The sequence below is a fragment of the Canis lupus genome, chromosome 25, assembly GCF_048164855.1.
Source record: "Canis lupus baileyi chromosome 25, mCanLup2.hap1, whole genome shotgun sequence".
In the NCBI taxonomy this organism is placed as follows: domain Eukaryota; kingdom Metazoa; phylum Chordata; class Mammalia; order Carnivora; family Canidae; genus Canis; species Canis lupus.
In genome coordinates, this window is record NC_132862.1 from 30848507 (window position 1) to 30867806 (window position 19300).

The following is a 19300-nucleotide window of genomic DNA, read 5'->3' on the forward strand; positions in this document are numbered from 1 at the left end:
AAGACAAACAGATTGGAAAACTTGTCACCTGTTCACTTTTTAACACATTAATTTTGGCATACCTGTGAGACATCCAAATAGGAATCTCTAGAGCTCAGTAAAAAGATCTGGGTTAGATATATAATTATGAGAATCCTTGGCACGAAAATAGGATTGGCACCCACAGAAGTGAATTAAATTATCTAGTGTGAATATTGAGAATGAGGGCAAAAAAAAAAAAAAAAAAAAAAAGGAGCACAGTACTTAAACCTGAAAAGGCCCATGTTAGAGTTCAGATGGTGGAAGAATGGCCTGCCAAAGAAAGAAAAGTAGCAGCCAGAGAAGTTGGGAAAAATATACTTACACACACACACACACAAACATACATGTGTATATATGTGAGTGTGAGTGTATGTATATGCATACTATTTTAGTGAAGATAAAAGAGAAGATTGTTTCAAATAGGAAATGGTAAACTGGATAAAATCCTACTGGGTAAAATCCTACTGTGAGGTCAAGTAAAATGAAGAATGGAAAATATCTGTAGATTTAGCAACTTTATGATCACCAAAAACTTTATCAAGAGTCATTTCAGTGGTGAAGGGAATGAAAACCAGATTGGAGTAGGGGTAAAGAACATGTAGGTGGTGAGTAAATAAAGTATCACATTCAAACAACTTTTTAAAGGAACCTGTCAATGAAGAAGACTTAAGAGATAAAGTGGTGGCTAGATGGGGAAGTGGGTAGATTTGCCAGAGTTAGCAAATAAAAATACAGAACACCCAGTTACATTTGAATTTCAGGTTAACAATGAATATTTTTCTTAGTACAAGCATGTCCCATGCAATATTGTGAACATACTTTACACCAAAAACTTATTTGTGCACTGTTTAAGACATAATTATCCTAAAAAATAATTTGTTGTTGTTCTGAAATTCAAATTTAACTGTGAGTTCTGTATTTTATCTAGGAGGTTAGGTGTGAGTTCAAGATACTTTTGTATTTATTTCAAGAGATACTTGGACATATTTAACTGATGAAAACATCTGGTGTATATGGAGAAGCTAAAAATTCAAGAGAAAGAAGAGATTGACTTCTCCCTGGAGGGTGGATGCTTCTTTCTTGCATTCATACAGAAGAAAGAATGGGAGGTATGGGTGCAGGGTCAAACAGAGCTGTGGTTCTGCTTTAGACAGATGCTGGCAGCTACTTTTCAAGACTTTCAGTTTTCTTAATGAAGTATGCAGTGAGCCATTCATGAGAGCAAAAGGGGGTTTGGATGAAAATGAGGAAAAGGAAGGGCAGGGAGCTAAGAACGTGTTATCGCAAGAGAAAGAAAAGATGGTTTAGAAGAAAAGCATTAAGATTGCCAACAGTGTTGAAGGCCAGTTGATGCTGGTAACCATGAAGAGTGATACCGAATGACCTAAAGCGTGATTTTGTCCAGTGCTATTCAGGTGTCCAATGCAGTTATGAAGCTGTCTGGTAGACTTGTAAACAGTCTAAAGACCACAAGATGGGGAAAAAGGCACAAATTCTACTCTTGAATGAAAGTAATGTGAAGTAAATCTTACATGCAATTTCCCTCCAAATATGCAAGAGAGGGTGGATATCTTTTCAAATTCTGAAATAAATCTCCATCATTAGCTAACTGAAGTTACAAATTAGAGAACAAACTGTACAAATAAGGAGATATTGGGCAAAATCAGTTCCTGTTACATCCATGATATTATTTAAACTCAGTATTTTACCATTTTAAATAGCTCCACTTTGAGGTTGACTTATAAATTCAGTTCACAAATACATATTGGGTTCCTACTATGTGCAAGCACTGGCCAGATAGTGAATTAATAATACCGGGGCTGATGTTTAATTAACAAGAAGAATCTTATAGAAATATTTGACACTCAAATTAATATCAGATATATTCATTTGACTAATGCTATTACAATTACAGTTCATAGCTAATGGCATTATCGGGCTATTATCACAAAGCATTACCTCTCTTCTAAAACTCATTTCCATGATAATTCATTGAAATCATCATGAGAACACACTATCTTGATGGGTTTTTGCCTCCCAATGCTCTTCAAGAGAATGAACTCACCCTTATGAAAAAGCCTGTTATCCCAAGTATCACCCATGCTCATTCTTTCTGCAGTTCAGGTGAACAATGCATAGTGATTTCTCTACATTTTTGAAAGACACGGTGTCCCTTCCTGAAAACAGCAACCTAACTTCATTTTATCCACAATTCCCAAAGTAAAAATGCAAATTAGAGTCTCAAAGCAGACATTGTTATGAGAGCAAGGTATCAAGCATGTGCGAATTTGGGGCCCAACCTCAGTTCACCCATCGAATCAACAAATAATTATTCTGTCTCCTTTGCATGACTTTAGGTAAACAGTTCAGCTTCTCTGTGCCTCTGTTTCCTTGTCTGTAAATTGAGGGTAATAATACGAGTACTTAGACAAACATGAAAAAGTGGTAGAAAAGCCAAAGTTAGCAGATAGTTGTTAGATATTATTTCCTTCAGATATCATGAAAATTAATGTGTTTTAAAAATTAACTCAGGTAGGAGAACTATGAATCTCAAATGAAGCATTTAAATCAGGTTACTGAAAGAAGGAAGGAAAGAAATTAACATTTATTAAGTGTCAGTTATATGCAGACTTTGCTGTATGTACTTCACAAATTTATTATTTCATTAAATCTTCACAACAATTCTTTGGGGGTAAATGTTTGTAGCCCCATCACAGGTAAGAGGAAAATGAACTGAGAAAGTTATATAAGTTGCCCAAATCTTACAGCATCGATGGATTCCTGATTCCCAAATTCCTTTTGCTACACCAGGGCTTATTTCCCGTGGCACAGACGCACGTCTGTCCTGGAGAATGGCAGATACGCATTTTTAATTACTTACTTCTTCAGCAGGTAGTGAATCGAGAGGTAAAGTAAGGTATAAAACCCATTTCGGCTCTGTCTCAACAATTTTGGACATTTACTAGCTCACTAGCATTACAAAAAATAACTTTAAAAACACATCTCACAAAGTCTGAGGGGAAGTAATGGTTCGCTGTGCCCAACTATCATTTGAAGAGATTCCAAAAGGCATATTTTAATATTTTCAGAGTTCCATTACATTCAAAATAAAACAGTGTTAGCAAAAAGGGGAACTACTCAATCTCCCTCCAAAAAGACAGCAGAAATCTGCTTCTAATCAAAAGCGTTATGCTGTAGCATTTAAAATAATTCTGTGTATATTTGAGAAATTTGGTAAATCTAGGGTTTCAGCAGGGAGTAGAGGGACATATCACTGAAGTGAATGAAAATTAGGTTTCAGAATAGATTGGTTATTGTTACTCGGGATGTTATGATTTCCCAAATAATATCTTAAGACAGTTTTATACATAGCACATAACTTTTAAGTTACAGCATCCAGGCCACTATTCAATGCTTCAACTGCTGAGGAAGAGTAGGTTACAACAGAACACCAGCCGTTTCCATTGTTTTGTAATAAACCAGAAATGATTTTTAGAAGTAAGAGTTTTCCAAATGTATGCTTGATGAAGTGGTTTTAAAATATTATTTTTTGCTGTAAAGGTAATATATGATGAAATCCAAATTCTAAAAGGAGGGGTGGGGAAAGACCAACAAGATGATGGCAATTATTATTTGGGTAAAGCTTTTCCTAATATTTTTTTATTTGTGTGCATGTGTGTGTGGGTATGAGATTTTATATAGAGAGAGAAGTTCTAAACAAAATTAGGCTCTGAATATACCCTGCTGAATGCTCAATTAAAAAATTATATCAAGTTCCTACTTCTCTTCCTCTTAGAAGTATCAGGAGCAGATTTCCATGTCATTTGAAATTAAAAAAAAAAAAAAAAAGCTCACTTTTTTTTTTTCTAGAATCCTGGAAATGGGATTATTCATTCAATTAGGATAAACATTTTAAAGACTATTAAGAAGTAAAGACAAATTGTTTTCTAAAAGGCTGCATCAATTATGCCACCATTGCAGTAGAATACTACTTGTCTTAATGTGTTAATTGCAGCCCTGAACATAATATTTGATCTTTGTTAATACGATTGACAGAATTATATTGTGTTATTACTTTAATTTGTATTTTTCAGAACAGAAAATTGAAAATTTTAATGTGATGAACTTGATCATATTTTTTGCTCATTTTTCTTTTTGTCTATTTGTCTTTTTTTCTTTTTGACTTAGCTGTTTTTTTTAACTTTAGGGATATTATCACTTAGTCAAATTTATTGCTAATATTTTCCTAGTTAACATTTTAATTTCATAGAGGAGTTTATTTTGCACAGGTTTTGCTGATACATATAATCAGATCTATCAACCTTTTTCATTGTGACTAATATCACTGCATTTATCTATGGTTGTGGAAATTTCAGTAGTTTCATATCTTGAATATAAGATTCTCATCCATGTGGACTTTATTTATGTGTTAAGTAAACACTTATTTCCTTCAAATAACCAAATTTCACAGTGTAATTTGATATCTGTTGTGAAAAGTTAAACCATAAATATTCCGTAGCCATAGGATAAGCGGAACAGAACTAATCAGTTAATAATATATACTTTCTTATATTCTTAGTTCTTAGGAGATTCTCGGGCTCTTTGGGGGCTACCTTTCAGCTACCGCTTGGTTTTAGCTTAGTGTCACCCTCTTTTTAATTATTACACCTTTATGATATATATTACATATCAACTATTGCTAATCATACTTGTCCTTACGGTTATTCTTCATTTGTAAAAATCTTATTTCCTATGGTGTGTATTTTCAGATGGATTTTAGAATCATCTTATCAGTTTTCCCCAAATCTCATTTTTATTTTAATTAAAAAAGTAAAACTTGCTAGTTAATTAAAAAAATAAAGCTTTGATAATACGTAGTGTTCCATCTAAGTATATAACTTTTTTATTTATTCAATGTAAAAAAATTCAGTTCAATAAGATACTCTTTTCTTCATTATTATCCTGGACATTTCTTGCTGAACTTATTGTTGGCATTTTATGCTCTTTTACTTTTTTTGTTTTTGTGAACTGAAGCATCTTCCCTCATTATAACTCGCTGAGATAATTATTATTATATAGGGGGATTATTAAAATTTATGTCTGTGTCTTGCATTCAACTTCTTAAACTTTCTTAGTAAATTTATGAGAGTATTCTAGTTTATCTTTTTAAGTTCATAGCAAAATTATCTAATCTTAAATACAATTTTTCTAAAAATCCTTTTTTCCCATATTAACTCCTCTGTTTTGCGTCTTTATCAGGATGCAGCCCTATAGAGCAATGTTAATACCAGAAGACATTCACATTTTATCCTGTTTATAATCTTAATATGGATCTCTCTTATTTTTTATTAAGCATATTTTTAGGTTTATGAAGATAATGTTAAAGGATATTATTTATCATAAGAAAATCTCTTATTTCTCGTTTTCTAAGATTTAAACAAATCAGATTAGATTTTATTGAATTCTCCTTAAGTAGTTCTTGAGATCACCTCTTGATTTTCTTACTGTTCCTGATAATATAGTACATTTAATCAATGGATTTTCAATATTAAATAAACAATACTTGTCAGAAGCAGTAGTTGATGATCCTTTTGCTAATGCTCTGGAAAGATCCAGAGGAAAGATTCATTTCTTCCATGAAAATTAAAAGATGCATTCAGGATGTAATGTCTCTTTTGAAGATAATTGTAACTTTTCCCCACTGTTTCTTGCCAGTAAGATTTTTTTCTCTTTTTGGCTCGATTTGGACAATTAGGGTTTTCCTAGATAATCATCCCATTTCCATATTTTTCTTAAGTATTATTTTTTTCTACTGAAGTATAATTAACATACAGTGTCATAACATATATTATAACGAATATATTATTTCAGGTGTACAATATAGTGATTCAACAATTCTCTACATTACTCATCCTCTTTACCTATCTCACCCAACCCTCCACCTCCCCTCTGCTCATCACAGTTTGTTCTTTATAGTTAAGAGTCTGTTTTTTAGTTTGTCTCTTTTTTCCTTATTCATTTGTTTTGTTTCTTAAATTCCACATATGAGTGAAATATTATACTATTTATATTTCTTGGACTGACATTTCACTTAGCATTAGATCCCCTAGATGTACTCATGTTGTTACAGATGGTAACATTTCATTCTTTTTAATGGCTGAGTAACATTACATTTTTATTTATATTTATATATATATGTATATATATATATTTGTATACACCACATTGTCTTTATTCCGTAAGATTTTTGACACTTTATTTTTTTTCCTTTAACTTTCCTTATATTTGTTTTGTTTTTTAGCGCTTTTTTTGGGCTGAATGTTTAGTGCATTTACTTTTTCCTTAAAAACGAAAACACATGTGCCTTTAAATGTACCTCTGAATAGAATTTACATCTCTATCCCTAAAGTTGTAAATGTGATTTCTTCATTTTCTTCATTTTCAAATACTTTGTGGTTGCAGGTTCCATTTTCATTTTGACCAACTAATTATTTAGGAGCAGTAATTTTTTAAGAGCAGTATCTTTAATTTCTAGGAGATTTGGTTTGCTATTGGTGTTATTAAAACTTCTACAAGAGAGGAATTTTTTTTTACTAAACAGTATTTTAATCTTTACTAAATTCTTATCAATGGCATTATTCTAATTCTTTATATTATTTCTTTTTTTGCCTAGTCTATCAAAAATTGACCAATATGTGATATAATCATTCACAAGAATTGTTGATCTACCTGTTTTTATCCTGTTTCCAACAGACTTGTTATGTTTTCATTACTTAAGGGATGTACATTGACATATCTTTAATTTGAACTGTGCCTTTTATAAATATAAAAAGATCCTTAGTGTCCCTTTGTCATGATTTTTCCTTTTCCTCTGCCTTATAATTTCCTAAATTATTATTATTATTTTAACTTTTGTCAATTTGTGTTAGGAGTGTTTTTTGTAAGCAACAGTTGTGATGTATATTATAGTTGCTTTTTCTTCTATATATTGGTCTTTTTTGCATTTAGTCATCCTCAAAATAAGAGATTTGCTGAGAGGCAGTACTTGCCAACTAAGAATATGTGTAGGTTCCCTTAGCGTCTGTCACTTTCCAAATTTTTAGTAAAGTGCTCTGCAAAAGTGCACCCATTAAAACCCATGTTACTATGAGGCAGACTGCTGGGCCAGAGTGAGAATTTTACACCATTTTCTGGTTGTCCAACAATCTGATCAAATGATGTGATGGTCAACTGGTCTCAAGCATACATGGAGTGCTCCCTAAAAATTACATTCATCTCTATTCTTCTCATTGGGAGCTATGCTATCTGAATTCAGTGCCCCTTGACTGTCATGCTCCCACTACTTCCTGTCTTAAGGTTTAAGGAGACATACTATACTCCCTGATATAGTCTAGAAGCAGAGGTACTTGGTGCTGGCTACTGACTAGAATGGAATACAGAATTACTATTTCTCCTCAAAACAGTAATTATACATTATAGCAACAGCAGCTACCAATATTCTGTTTAGAACTGACCTTGACTTCTGTGTGGGGGCATGTTCTGATCTACCTCCTATTCACCTGTTTGGTGTGGGAGGGATCCTCAACCTAAATAGGATATGGTGGTTGAAAACATGGCACCTGGCACTGGAATGATGGACTGACTGCAGGTTATTAGTCACATACACTTACGGCCCAGGGGAGGAGAAGGTGACATGCAGGGCTATATGGGGTCTGCACTTGGAAGTAAACAAGGGTCTGTGGAAGCAGGTTTGCTAGTAACAACACAGTGAGGCAACTGTTGGGTCCAGCAGGATGATGTGATTGCCTATTTGAATAATATTGAAGGCTGGTAAGGATGCAAAAGCTTTAGGATGAAGACCAGTAGCAGGCAGCTTGTCTGACTAATAGGGAAGCTAGCCAGGTGGGGAGGACTTCCCACTGGGTGAGGAGTGTATCTGAAAGAGCAGAAAAATATGTGATTAGTCTTTTGGGGCCCTGTTGGACTCCAAGACATAAGGCCAGCACATGACATTTCGAGCCTTACAATGCAAAGCATAATATAGGACAAGAAGAAAGCCTATTTCTCTTTCATATTAGCAACTTTGTGCTGTTCATAGTAACATAAGTCTATTAGCATCAATGGGGGCTTTCGTAGTGCTATTGTAAGAAGATGAGGGTTCTACTGAGCAATGCCTCAATTTACCTCTCTGTGCTTTCGCTCTTAATCTGTAAAATACAAGAATTAATGTAGGTAATTCCATAGTCCTTTTGTCTCTAAAATGGCCATGATAATTTAAAATAAACAGAAACATTTTACTTAGTATTTATAAGGCCTAATATTCCAGAGTAATTATCGGTTTGCATGTCTCCCCTACTAATCTATGAGCTCCTTTTCTTAAGCAACTTGGAATGCCCATTTGCTGGTACATGAAAACTTCTTAACTAATGATTTTCAAATGAACAAATAAATCTAACTGAACAAGAAATATTTGGAGGACTTCTGAGGCTTGCAAAATATTTTGTGAATGTTCTATTGCTCGTTACTAACCACACTGGTTATACTATTAGAATACTTAACTAGGGTCCACTGTGAGCATTAACATATGGCACTCACTGTCCCTGACTGTTTATGTGGTACACTTCTTCTCCTGTTGTTAACCTTCCTACCTACCCAAGCTAAGATCTGGAGAAGTTTAGTTCATCCCATTCTAGAGCTAAAGTCTTCTCTTTGTCTCCTTTTGCAAGGATGCCCCAGATTTCAATCAGCTACTGGAAATGTCAGATGAAAAATGGCACAAATGTGAATTACGACAATAAAAGTTTATAAGCTACTAAAATAAAGTTATAGTACCTAAGAGCTGAGTCAACTGACAATGTTAAATGGAACATTTTACAACCAGTCCTGGGATAATGATAAAAAAAAAAAAAAGGTACATGAAGAACATGAAGAAATATCTGACAGGAAACGGGCCCAAGATCAAGCTCAAGCTACATGATTTTGTATGAGCTACTTCTAAAGTGTGTGTGGGGATTGATAATCTAAAGTTTATGGAGCGCCACCTCTGTATCCAACCCTGACGTCTATTATCTCCTTTACTTCTCATAACAGCTCAGTGAGAAAGGTGGTGTCATTTTAGAGAGGAGAAATCAAGGCTAAAGTGGTCCAATTGGGCAAATGCCTCTAAACAAAACTAGTAAATAATAGAGACAATATTTGACTTCAGAAGTCTCTCTGCTGGGGATCCCTGGGTGGCTCAGCGGTTTAGCAGCACCTTCAGCTTGGGGTTTGATCCTGGAGTCCCGGGATCAAGTCCCACGTCAGGCTCCTGGCATGGAGCCTGCTTCTCCCTCCTTCTGTCTCTGCCTCTCTCTCTCTCTCTCTCTCTCTCTCTGTCTATCATGAATAAATAAATCTTTAAAAAAAAAGCCTCTCTGCCTCCACAGTTGATGCTTTCTCTGTCTTTTCATACTCAAAGCTATCTCTTTACATAGACTGATCATCTCTGTAGAAATCAAACAAATTTTAGGTTTCATGAAGTATCTCTCTCTGTCCAACTCAATGCTGGGGTATACTCCATACTATCAATTCAGGTGATCACTCTTACCATGGAGCTTACCACGGAAATTAGCTACATAGGGAACATAAAAATTATAGCTAAGCAAAAGCAAAAATATGGGACTAGCATGAAGATTGGCCTTATGAAGGAAGCTGAACACTAAAAATGATATTCAGGCTGGACTATAGAAATGTTCTCAGGAGTTTGAATAAGTGATGTGGCAATCTTTCATTTTATTTTTTAAATAACACCCCTCACAATATGTTTTGTGTTGCTCATAAATTCCAGCTGCCTTTCCCTAACCTTCCTGGCACAACATCCTCCAGTCACCCCTCATGCCCATAATTCCAAGTCATGGCGCTTTTCACCTGTGCCCCTCACATGTTCTCCAGTGGCAAATAGATACAAAAACACTGGCCTGCGCAGGGGGAGCTGGTGCCATATCCCAATGGGCTGGTATTTGCTGCAATTGCACAATGTTTTAGAAATATTATGTTTTACCTTTAAAGATCTTACAAAATTTACATTCTTCTTCCTCATCTGATTTTGTTATAATATAAAGATAGCCTTTTCAATTACTTATTATGGACCAAAACTCATGCTCCAAGAAAAATTAATGTCATGGTAATTCTGAGGCTTCGTGTACTCTGTACAAACTCCTCTTACTCCAGCCAGAGAAACACAGTGATAAAATGGTCTAATCGCATCACATGCAAGGTGCTGATGTGAAATGAAAAGGACAGAAATATGATTGGGATATTAATTCAAGAGAAATAAGGTAATAGTACTGTTCGAATAAGCTTAGCAAGGTGAGTTAGCTCTTCCTGAAAATATGTGTGAAGTTATCTTGCCTTAACTTCCACCCCAACTCCTTTCATTCAAATACAATCAAATGTTTAGTTTCTACACACATACACACACCCACTTACCATACACACACACACACACACACGCACACACAGAGCTACCTAGACCCAACAGACAAACACAAAGGGAAACGTTCTGTGAATGTACTCCTATCAGATGAATGCATTATGTCAATATAGCAATCACGCCATTCATTTCTATTGTAATGGGACACAAATTAATAAAATGGGGGAAGCTACCACATAGCTTTAAACTCAATACTAGATTTTAATTATGGGTCCAAGACACAAGCTAATCTTTATGGTTGGTCCATAATAATAGTCGTTGTTAAGTGACAGAAGAGAAACAGCTTTAGACGAGAAGTGGCACAATGAATCACAGCTGTCATACTTATGTACTTGCTGACTACTAACCCTGAACAGAGCATTTAATTCAAATCTCATTTAAAAGTGTGCACTGTCAAGGAAGAGGCCAAGAACCATTGCCTAGTTCAGGAAGTAACTCACATCCCATGTACCAAAGGTAGCCCTGAAGATCAAGTCGATGGGCACATAGCCTGATTACTCTGGTACCACACCCCCCTTCACAACCACTCTAGGAGCTTCTCCTGTAACAAAGCAAGAAAATGCCAAACCCTTGGCATCTGACTGCTCAAATAAGATCAATTCTTTTTCTCAAAATGCATAACTTTTGGGGGCAATATTCTACCCATTCAGAATTGCAATTGAATTTAAGTTCTCTCCGTAAAGATAGAGTTTGCCTTTTGAGCAATCTTTTTAACATTCAGTTATACTCAGTATCTATAATATATTTGCTAATGCTAAGATCCCATTGCTGTTCTAAGATTATTGCACAAAGGGGATCCTGTGTGGCTCAGTAGTTTAGCGCCTGCCTTCGGCCCAGGGTGTGATCCTGGAGACCCGGAATCGAGTCCCACGTCAGGCTCCCTACATGGAGCCTGCTTCTTCCTCTGCCTGTGTCTCTGCCTCTGTGTGTGTGTGTGTGTGTGTGTATGTGTGTGTCTCTCATGAATAAATAAATAAAATATTTTTAATAAAGATTACTGCATAAAAAAAGTGTTGTATATATAATACATTATTTCATATAATGTATTAAATAATAATATCTCAAACTCACTGTAGGAAAGTTGAATGTGTGTAGAAATATAGATGATATGCATAGATACAGATTTGGATATGGAAAAAGAGAGAGAATCATAGCAAAGATTCAAAGCAAAAGTTAAAATTTAGCAGCAAAATAAAGCCAATTACCTGGAATCCTAAGTAGTTTCATGTATACTCACTATTACATAATAGTTTTGTATATAGCAGTTTGACATGATATGGAAGTGGGGGTATGTTATTTAGAAGTATTAATTTGAAGGCATTACTTATCAGGTCAAAAAATATTTTCATGTCAACCAGAGATTGCCAGTAATTTGACAATTAGGGTCTGTGATATTATAATGAGGGGACACTGGATTTAAGTTGTCAAAATAATTAACATCTGGTATCTATGTGTATTATGTCATTAACTTTACAATTAGAATATGCAACAGACTTTCTATTGTGGTAAATAGTTTTCATTCATTCAATACATATTTACTGAACAATTCCTACATGTCAGGCACTGTTCTAGATACTAGGTTTATAAGAATGAATGAGATATATACATGGTCCTGGTAAATCAGCGTAATCAGGGTTACTCTTATAGCCCAGTTCTTCTGAACCTATATTATGTTATGCAAAATCAGCCGTTTTGACTTTCAAAATATTTGGGGTGTTTTGTCACTTTATCATTAACTACAGAATTAAATGAATTTTGACAATGAGTTTCAAATGAGCTTTTTTGCTTTGTAGATATTATTGAAGCAAATAAATCTCTGTGAATAGTGGAACGATAAAACATTCACAGAAACTTATAACTCTGCAGTTGAATAACAATTACATTTGTTCCAAACAGGCAATTGGTTTCCAAACACATTAAACAAAGGCAATTTAGAAAGCTTCTTCTTCTTTTTGGCATCATTAACGTTGTTGAACGTCCTGGGATTCTGGAGTGTTTCACAAAGGTAAGTGTGTGGTAAGATGAGCAATTTCTGAGTCCATGAAATATTGATCTGGGAACCATCACTGAGCCAACGGGAATCCTGTATGCCATGACTGGACAAATTAGCATATTAGAGAAATTTAACAGATTACTCAGAGCAAGAAATTTCAATTTACACTTCACTTTTTCCATTGATCCTTATAATAAAGTTGTGCTTTACTCTAATCTAAAACATGTTCTGAAGAAAGATATTTTTTCTCCACTCTATAGTACTATTTTAGAATTAGAAATAACCATATTGATAATAAGAATGAATGAGTCATTATCATTAAAAGCAAATATCATTAAACAAATAGCTAGAAATCTAATGATGCTTAAGATTTGGATTCCATTCAGGCCTTTAAATCAGCAGTGACCATTTCAAGGTCAATAACAAACTGCAAAATCATTTAGTCAGTCACCTGAGACCATTCAGTGGCTTAATATGTATCATCTACCATCCATCCATCGCCATACCACCTCTCTCTCTCTCACTGACATATTCTTGGATAGCTGTGTACTTTTGAGTAAATTGTGTAACCTCTCTGAGCCTCTGTTTTTATACTTCTAAAATAAAATCAAGAATGCCAACATCTTGTTGGGTTTAGGGCTTTAGGGATATGAATTTTGGTAGAGGACTGAGCATAATGTCTGTCACATTGTCGACACTACCGAGATCTTTGTTTGTCTCATTTCCCTCCATTCACTTGTCTTTTTAGTCATATTTTATCCCATCATTGTCCCTTATCCCTTGCCTAAATCATTCATTTACTCATTAAATAAATCTCTGTTGGAACACCAGTCATGTGATGGGTACTGAAGAAAATTAGAAGAACACAAAGTTAGTAAGTCAATAGATGTTTAGTGCTCCTGTGCTTCTATTCTCATAGAGCTTATGGTCCAGTATAGGAGAGAGGCACTTAAATCCCATACAAGGCAGAATTATGATAAAAATCAGAAGTCCTAATGGTTCCCTGAATCTTTAAATTTCTTACCTTCCAAATGTATGTTATTAAATTAACCCTTCACAATGTATAGTTTCTCTAAAATACCTATCTCAGTCTTGGATTAAAAACAAAATTAGAATATCAGAGAGTCTTACAGAAGAATCCAACAGAGGGGCACTTGGGTGGCTCAGTGGTTGAGCATCTGTCTTTGGCTCAGGTAATGATCCTGGGGTCCTGGGGTGGAGTCCTGCATCAAGCTCCCTGTGGGGAGCCTGCTTCTCTCTCTGCCTCTGTCTCTGCCTCTCTCTGTGTGTCTCTCATGAATAAATAAATAAATAAAAATCTTAAAAAAAAAAAAGAGAATCCAACAGAAACGTCCTCAGCTTTGTAGCAAAATAAAGTCATCAATGAAAACTGAAGGTGAAGGCAAAGCTGCTTTCCCTTCCAGACACCTAAGTGGTGCCCATATGCCAATGCTCATAAACCTTCAGTTTCTCAACTTTTATTTTTCCTCCCCCTGTAAGATCTGACCTTTGTCTTTTCATAAAGTAGTTTAAAAGGTGATCTTTCAAATTAGCCCAGGTAAATCCAGTTCCACGACTTAGCTGTACAAACGTCAGCAAGGTATTTAACCTTGCTAAGCCCATTTCTTCATTTGTAAAATGAAATAATAAGAATAGTAATTGTGCCATAAAGTTGTGGGAGTGAGAAAATGTTCAAAAATCTTAGCTACAGTAATAGCAATGCCCTCAGACTTTGTCTCATGCCCCCTGCTTCCTCCTTTTTAATTCTGCTTCTAGACTCATGCAGAGGTGTGGCCAAGATGACCAAAATTATGGGCTGAATTCATAGAAGAACTAGCACTGGAACCAGAATTTATTAGCTCAGGGATTTACTCATCCATTCATTCATTCATTCATTCCTTCATTCATTCATTCAACGAATATACTAAGCACTGTTCCAGGCACTAGAAAAAATAGAACTGAACCAGTCTACATGGAGCTAATATCTAGTGCTCAAATTGAATTATTTGTGATTCTTTCTCTGTGATTGTCAGACATGTAAATTAGTATAAAGTAGTGAAATATGGTGGAGTGGGGTATAGAGAAGGAGGCAGGCAAGGCTAAACTTGTACAGAGCATGAAATATTAGAGGAACCAAAGGTAAGAAGGGACTAAGTGATAACAGAAGATTTATTTAGAAATAAATCTGATTCTTAGCATATCTTCTCTATTTCCCTATATCTTTTTTCCTCCTTTTTCTGTATACTTTTTGAGGAAATGGGGAAAAAAAGAGAGAAAGGTTAAAACAAAGCAGGGAGGAAGGAAATTAATTGTCCAGTGTTGCGCACGCCTATGTCTTGTGCCGCATGTGAGACAAATAACATTTACTCTCTAGCCCCTCCTGTTACCTAAATCTTACCACTTTATAAATAAGAAAACTAAAGTGAAAACCTAGGTAAGTAAATTGACTAGGTTAACACACCTAGGATTAAAACCCAAGTATGTTTGTTTATAAACACTTTCTCCCATAGTGTGCTAAGTGTCATAGTAGAACCCTCTATCTACTCTGTGGCAATCCTTTGACTCTGGTGGGTAGGAAAGAAACCAGTCCCTTCAGTTAAAGTAACCATACCACCATCACCTGTTGATCAGCATAAGGAAAGAATGGATGTCACATATCAGAAGAAAAAAGAGTCTGGAAAACTTGCCAGTAAAGATCAAGCATCTAAAACTAATGACATTAGTGCAGAGGCACACATTACTTTGGGTGTCTATTGTCCATTGGGGTGGGATGGGCCAAGCCAGAAGTCAGGCAAGAAATCATATGGAACTTACAGTAAGTAGTAGGACATCATGTCTCTGGTGAGGAGTGAATGATTCTGATTTATTTCTATCCTGATTGTGACTATCAAACACTTAACAAACAATTAGTATGTAAAAAAACAGGAGAAAATATAGATACTCTAGGGAGAGTATTATTGAAACATATTTAGGAATCAGAAAGTACTTGATTGCAATAAACATCGAGTCACAATCCAATTTTTACCAAACCCAGCCATGTTCAGAGCCAGATAATGGCAGCAAATCTATCAAGAACAGGACAATCCCAAGTCATTCTTGTCCCTAAGATTTTGAGAACAGTATGTTAATTATGAAACAGCATATTCACCAATAAATAGGTGGCCCTAGACCTGTGTTGGCACCCAAGGGTGCCCCCATCACGGAGTTTTATGTTAGTGTGATACAATCCTTGCATAAGTCCTAGAAACAAGTAAATCTTGTCAGGGTCATTGGGATATCACCTAACTCAGTATAGTTAGGAATTATCTATGAATATTAGGCCAGACTTACTTTTCATTTGTACAAAACAAAAACAAATGAAAAAACCACCCCAAAACATGACACAGCCCTCTGCCACTGTCTGTATTAGAGTCCTCCTCCATCAAATCTGAAATAGGCTAAAGGTAACATGTCATACCTGAGGGTGTCCAGGTTGGAGATGAAGAAAGTAGATAGATAAAGTGTCTCTCCCTAGCTGAAAAGCATGACAAAAACATCACTATAGTGCTGAATATAAATATGTATCCCATATTAACTGCTAAAATAAAGATACCACAGATGTTTTAGGGAGGGAGAGCAAAGGGTATTTGTTTTTATAACATCGCCGCTGTTCCCCCAATGTTGTAAATACATCTTAGAGTTGATACCACCACACTAATTTTGCCAATGATACCAGTAATCCTTTGTGCATAACTCATAACAATTATTGAAAGAGACATAAATCAGAGACAAAAGACTAGTTATTCAAGTACATTCTTCTCTTGCAGTTTCTTTTAACAATATATTGAGAGGGAAAAGAAGGCCTAATGGACTTTGGAAAACTTCACACATCAGAAGTAGATGTCTGTCCCCAGAGGCCTACATGTATTTGATAAGATTGGACTTATCGCCCATATTCATTTGTTCAACCAGTATTTGTGAACATCTGCTGTGTTCAAGGTCCTGGGGACATAACAGTAAATAAAGCAGTCTGAAGGTCAAGTCCTCCTGAAGCTTACTCAAAGGTGTTTAAGAAAATAATGTGTCTTTAGACATAGTATACCACAGAACCAAAAGGCCAAGATTCTGAATAAGAACTTGATTCCAAACCAAGGCTCACCTGAGCCCCAAGGAACTTATTTAAACTTTTAATTTTTTTTTTTTTATTTATGATAGTCACGGAGAGAGAGACAGAGAGGCAGAGACATAGGCAGAGGGAGAAGCAGGCTCCATGCACCAGGAGCCTGATGTGGGATTCGATCCCCGGTCTCCAGGATCGCGCCCTGGGCCAAAGGCAGGCGCCAAACCGCTGCGCCACCCAGGGATCCCCCTTATTTAAACTTTTAGAATTTCAGTTTCCCTATCTGTGAGATGGGGATAGAAATATCATCCTTCCGGGCTTATAATGAGAATTCAATAAGGTCGAATGGGTATAGTGCCTTAGCATGGTGGCTGGCACTTCAAAAGACACTGAGGAAAACCAGGCATTCCTCGGGTCAGGAGTGAAGGGTACACATTCTAGAAATGTATTCATGGATTTCTTCTTTGACAATGGTGCTTTTCACATAGGTTCAAGACCGAATTTACAAATCCCCCACGCATCTGATGAAGCTTTCATGAGTCCTGGCCTCCAGGAACATTGTTGAGTTGATAGGGTTTCAGACTTTCCAAGTCTCTTGCTGTCAGACCATTGCAGATTGTAAAAGAGCGCCATCTAAAGGCCCTTATGAGAAACCTTAATACGTCCTAAAACTCCTTTTGTCGCTTTATAAAGACTGTTTTGGTGAGCAGGGCTCTTAAATAATCATCACTGTTGTGCCAGTATCTATGGGCCATAATAAAAAGTAGACAAGCACAGGAAGAAAGCAAAAGATTTATCAAGTCATCTACATCTGGTCCTAAAAAAAAAAGCTTTCTTTCTTTCTTTTTAGGTATTGTAATCTAAATCATTTTAATGCCCAGAACATCAGTGGATGTAATCTTGAAGAAACACTTCTCCTCCATGAAAAGTCTCTGAAATTTTATGGCAGTACACAGGAAGTTTCTTCGAGTATTGATCTTTGGGAGACAGCCCTATGAAACTATATTTGACTCTACCTGTCTTATGAGCAAAGTATTCATTGTTTTCTAGAGCTGAACATCTTATGCATTTTAGTTTAAGAACTAATATGTATGGGAGTGACTTTATGAATATGATCTGCGTACTTTATTTATAAAGACCAATCATAACTCCTTTAGTGAACTATTATGCCTTTTACATTAACACATTATACATTACAATAAAGTAATTTCAAAGTCTGTCAGTACTCCAACAAAATGACAATTCCATATACATTACAATATTTTGCAACTTTTTACAATAATGGTTCAGCCACTAAAAGCAATATAAATTATATTTGTTAGCTTTAATGTACTAATAGAATCAAAATAATCATATGTTAACATTATTCCTTTCTACATGTCTATTGAGCACTTATTACATGCCAGGCCTTGTGATCATGTACTGTATATGTCTGACTAAATAATAAATCTATATGTTATTTCATATAAATCCATATGTATGTATCTAATCTTGATGTTACACTATCAAGATATGAAGTAAGGAAATTTTCTCTGAATTGAAAAGCAATGTTAACTAAAATAGAGGTCCTTAACAAAGAAAGAATATTCACATACTGAAGGAAATATAAAATAAAGGTAAATGATGGAATGATTTAAAGGAAAAAGGAAAATTGAAGAAGGTAAAATGAGTGTTGAGAGGGTAAGTGATAAATCAAATAGAGAAGATTAAAGCAATTCCCTAACCCCAATGACATCTTTTGGTGTCCAGTGCTACCAATTTAGACACATCTACAAAATCATCTCCCAAAAGATATTCTTCCTGTATAAACAAAGCAATGCGGAAACTCATATAAAAAATAATGAACTGGGGCACCTAAGGCATCTGACTCTTGGTTTTGGCTCAGATCATGGTCTCAAGGTCACAAGATCAAGTCCCACATCAGGCTCCGCATTGAGTGTAGAGTCTGCTTAAGATTCTCTCTCTCTCCTTCAGTCCCTCCCCAACTCCCTGTCCCTCCCACTGTAAAAGAATAAAATAGAATAAATAATAATAATAAACTAACGTAAAATAAAATTAATGCCCCGTGCCTTTGTAGTAGTGCTTGTTAAAGTTTGGTTGAGGGTCACCTACTTTAGGAGAATCTTTCTGGTCCCTATCAAAGACTACTTTAACCCAACTCTTTTTCCAGGAACAGTGGTTTTAACAAATACACCTGAATCATTCCAGTGCTCCCTAAAGTATAAGCACCACTGCTTTCTAGGACAATTCACAGTGGATAGGATAGGTGGGTTTATCAGCAATTGCAAATGGTTCTGCAATTAAGCTCCTCCCCTGTGTAGGCCTAAAATATTTTAGAACTATAGAATAAAAGATTTATTCATCTTGATTAGATATGATATGCATTTTTAATTGCAAAAGAGCAGCTGTAAAGCACCAGGTGTTTCTCTTACTCAAACGATTTTTTGTTTCCTTATTTGTTTTGAGGACAAAAAGACTAGCTCTTGCACACATGAATTCTTACCCTGTAACTTTTCCAAATCTTTCTCTTTTTTGTATTTGTTCTCTGACAAAATAGCAAGGCCAACCCCTGGATATGTCTTGGAGGTTTTCTTTGCTGCAAAAGGTTAAATGCCACGTTTGCAATTTGGGTTTAATGAACACCCAAAATATCAAGAAACCTTTAAACACCTCACCTTAGTACAAGTGAGAAGCTCTGGCAGTCTCTCTCACCACT

General features: G+C 35.5%; 1 protein-coding gene across 2 annotated transcripts in view; it reads left to right on the top strand.

Annotated features, from left to right (window-relative positions):
- The window catches only part of SLC15A5 (solute carrier family 15 member 5), an 81806-nt gene extending 63712 nt beyond the window's left edge, over positions 1 to 18094 (top strand). For both annotated transcript variants that reach the window (XM_072797562.1, XM_072797561.1), the window contains 2 exons: positions 12389 to 12497; positions 17435 to 18094. In XM_072797562.1, the coding sequence (XP_072653663.1) occupies positions 12389 to 12497; positions 17435 to 17582 (257 nt within the window). In that variant the 3' untranslated portion in view covers positions 17583 to 18094. The remainder of the gene's footprint in view (positions 1 to 12388; positions 12498 to 17434) is intronic.
- The last annotated feature ends 1206 nt before the right edge of the window (positions 18095 to 19300 follow it).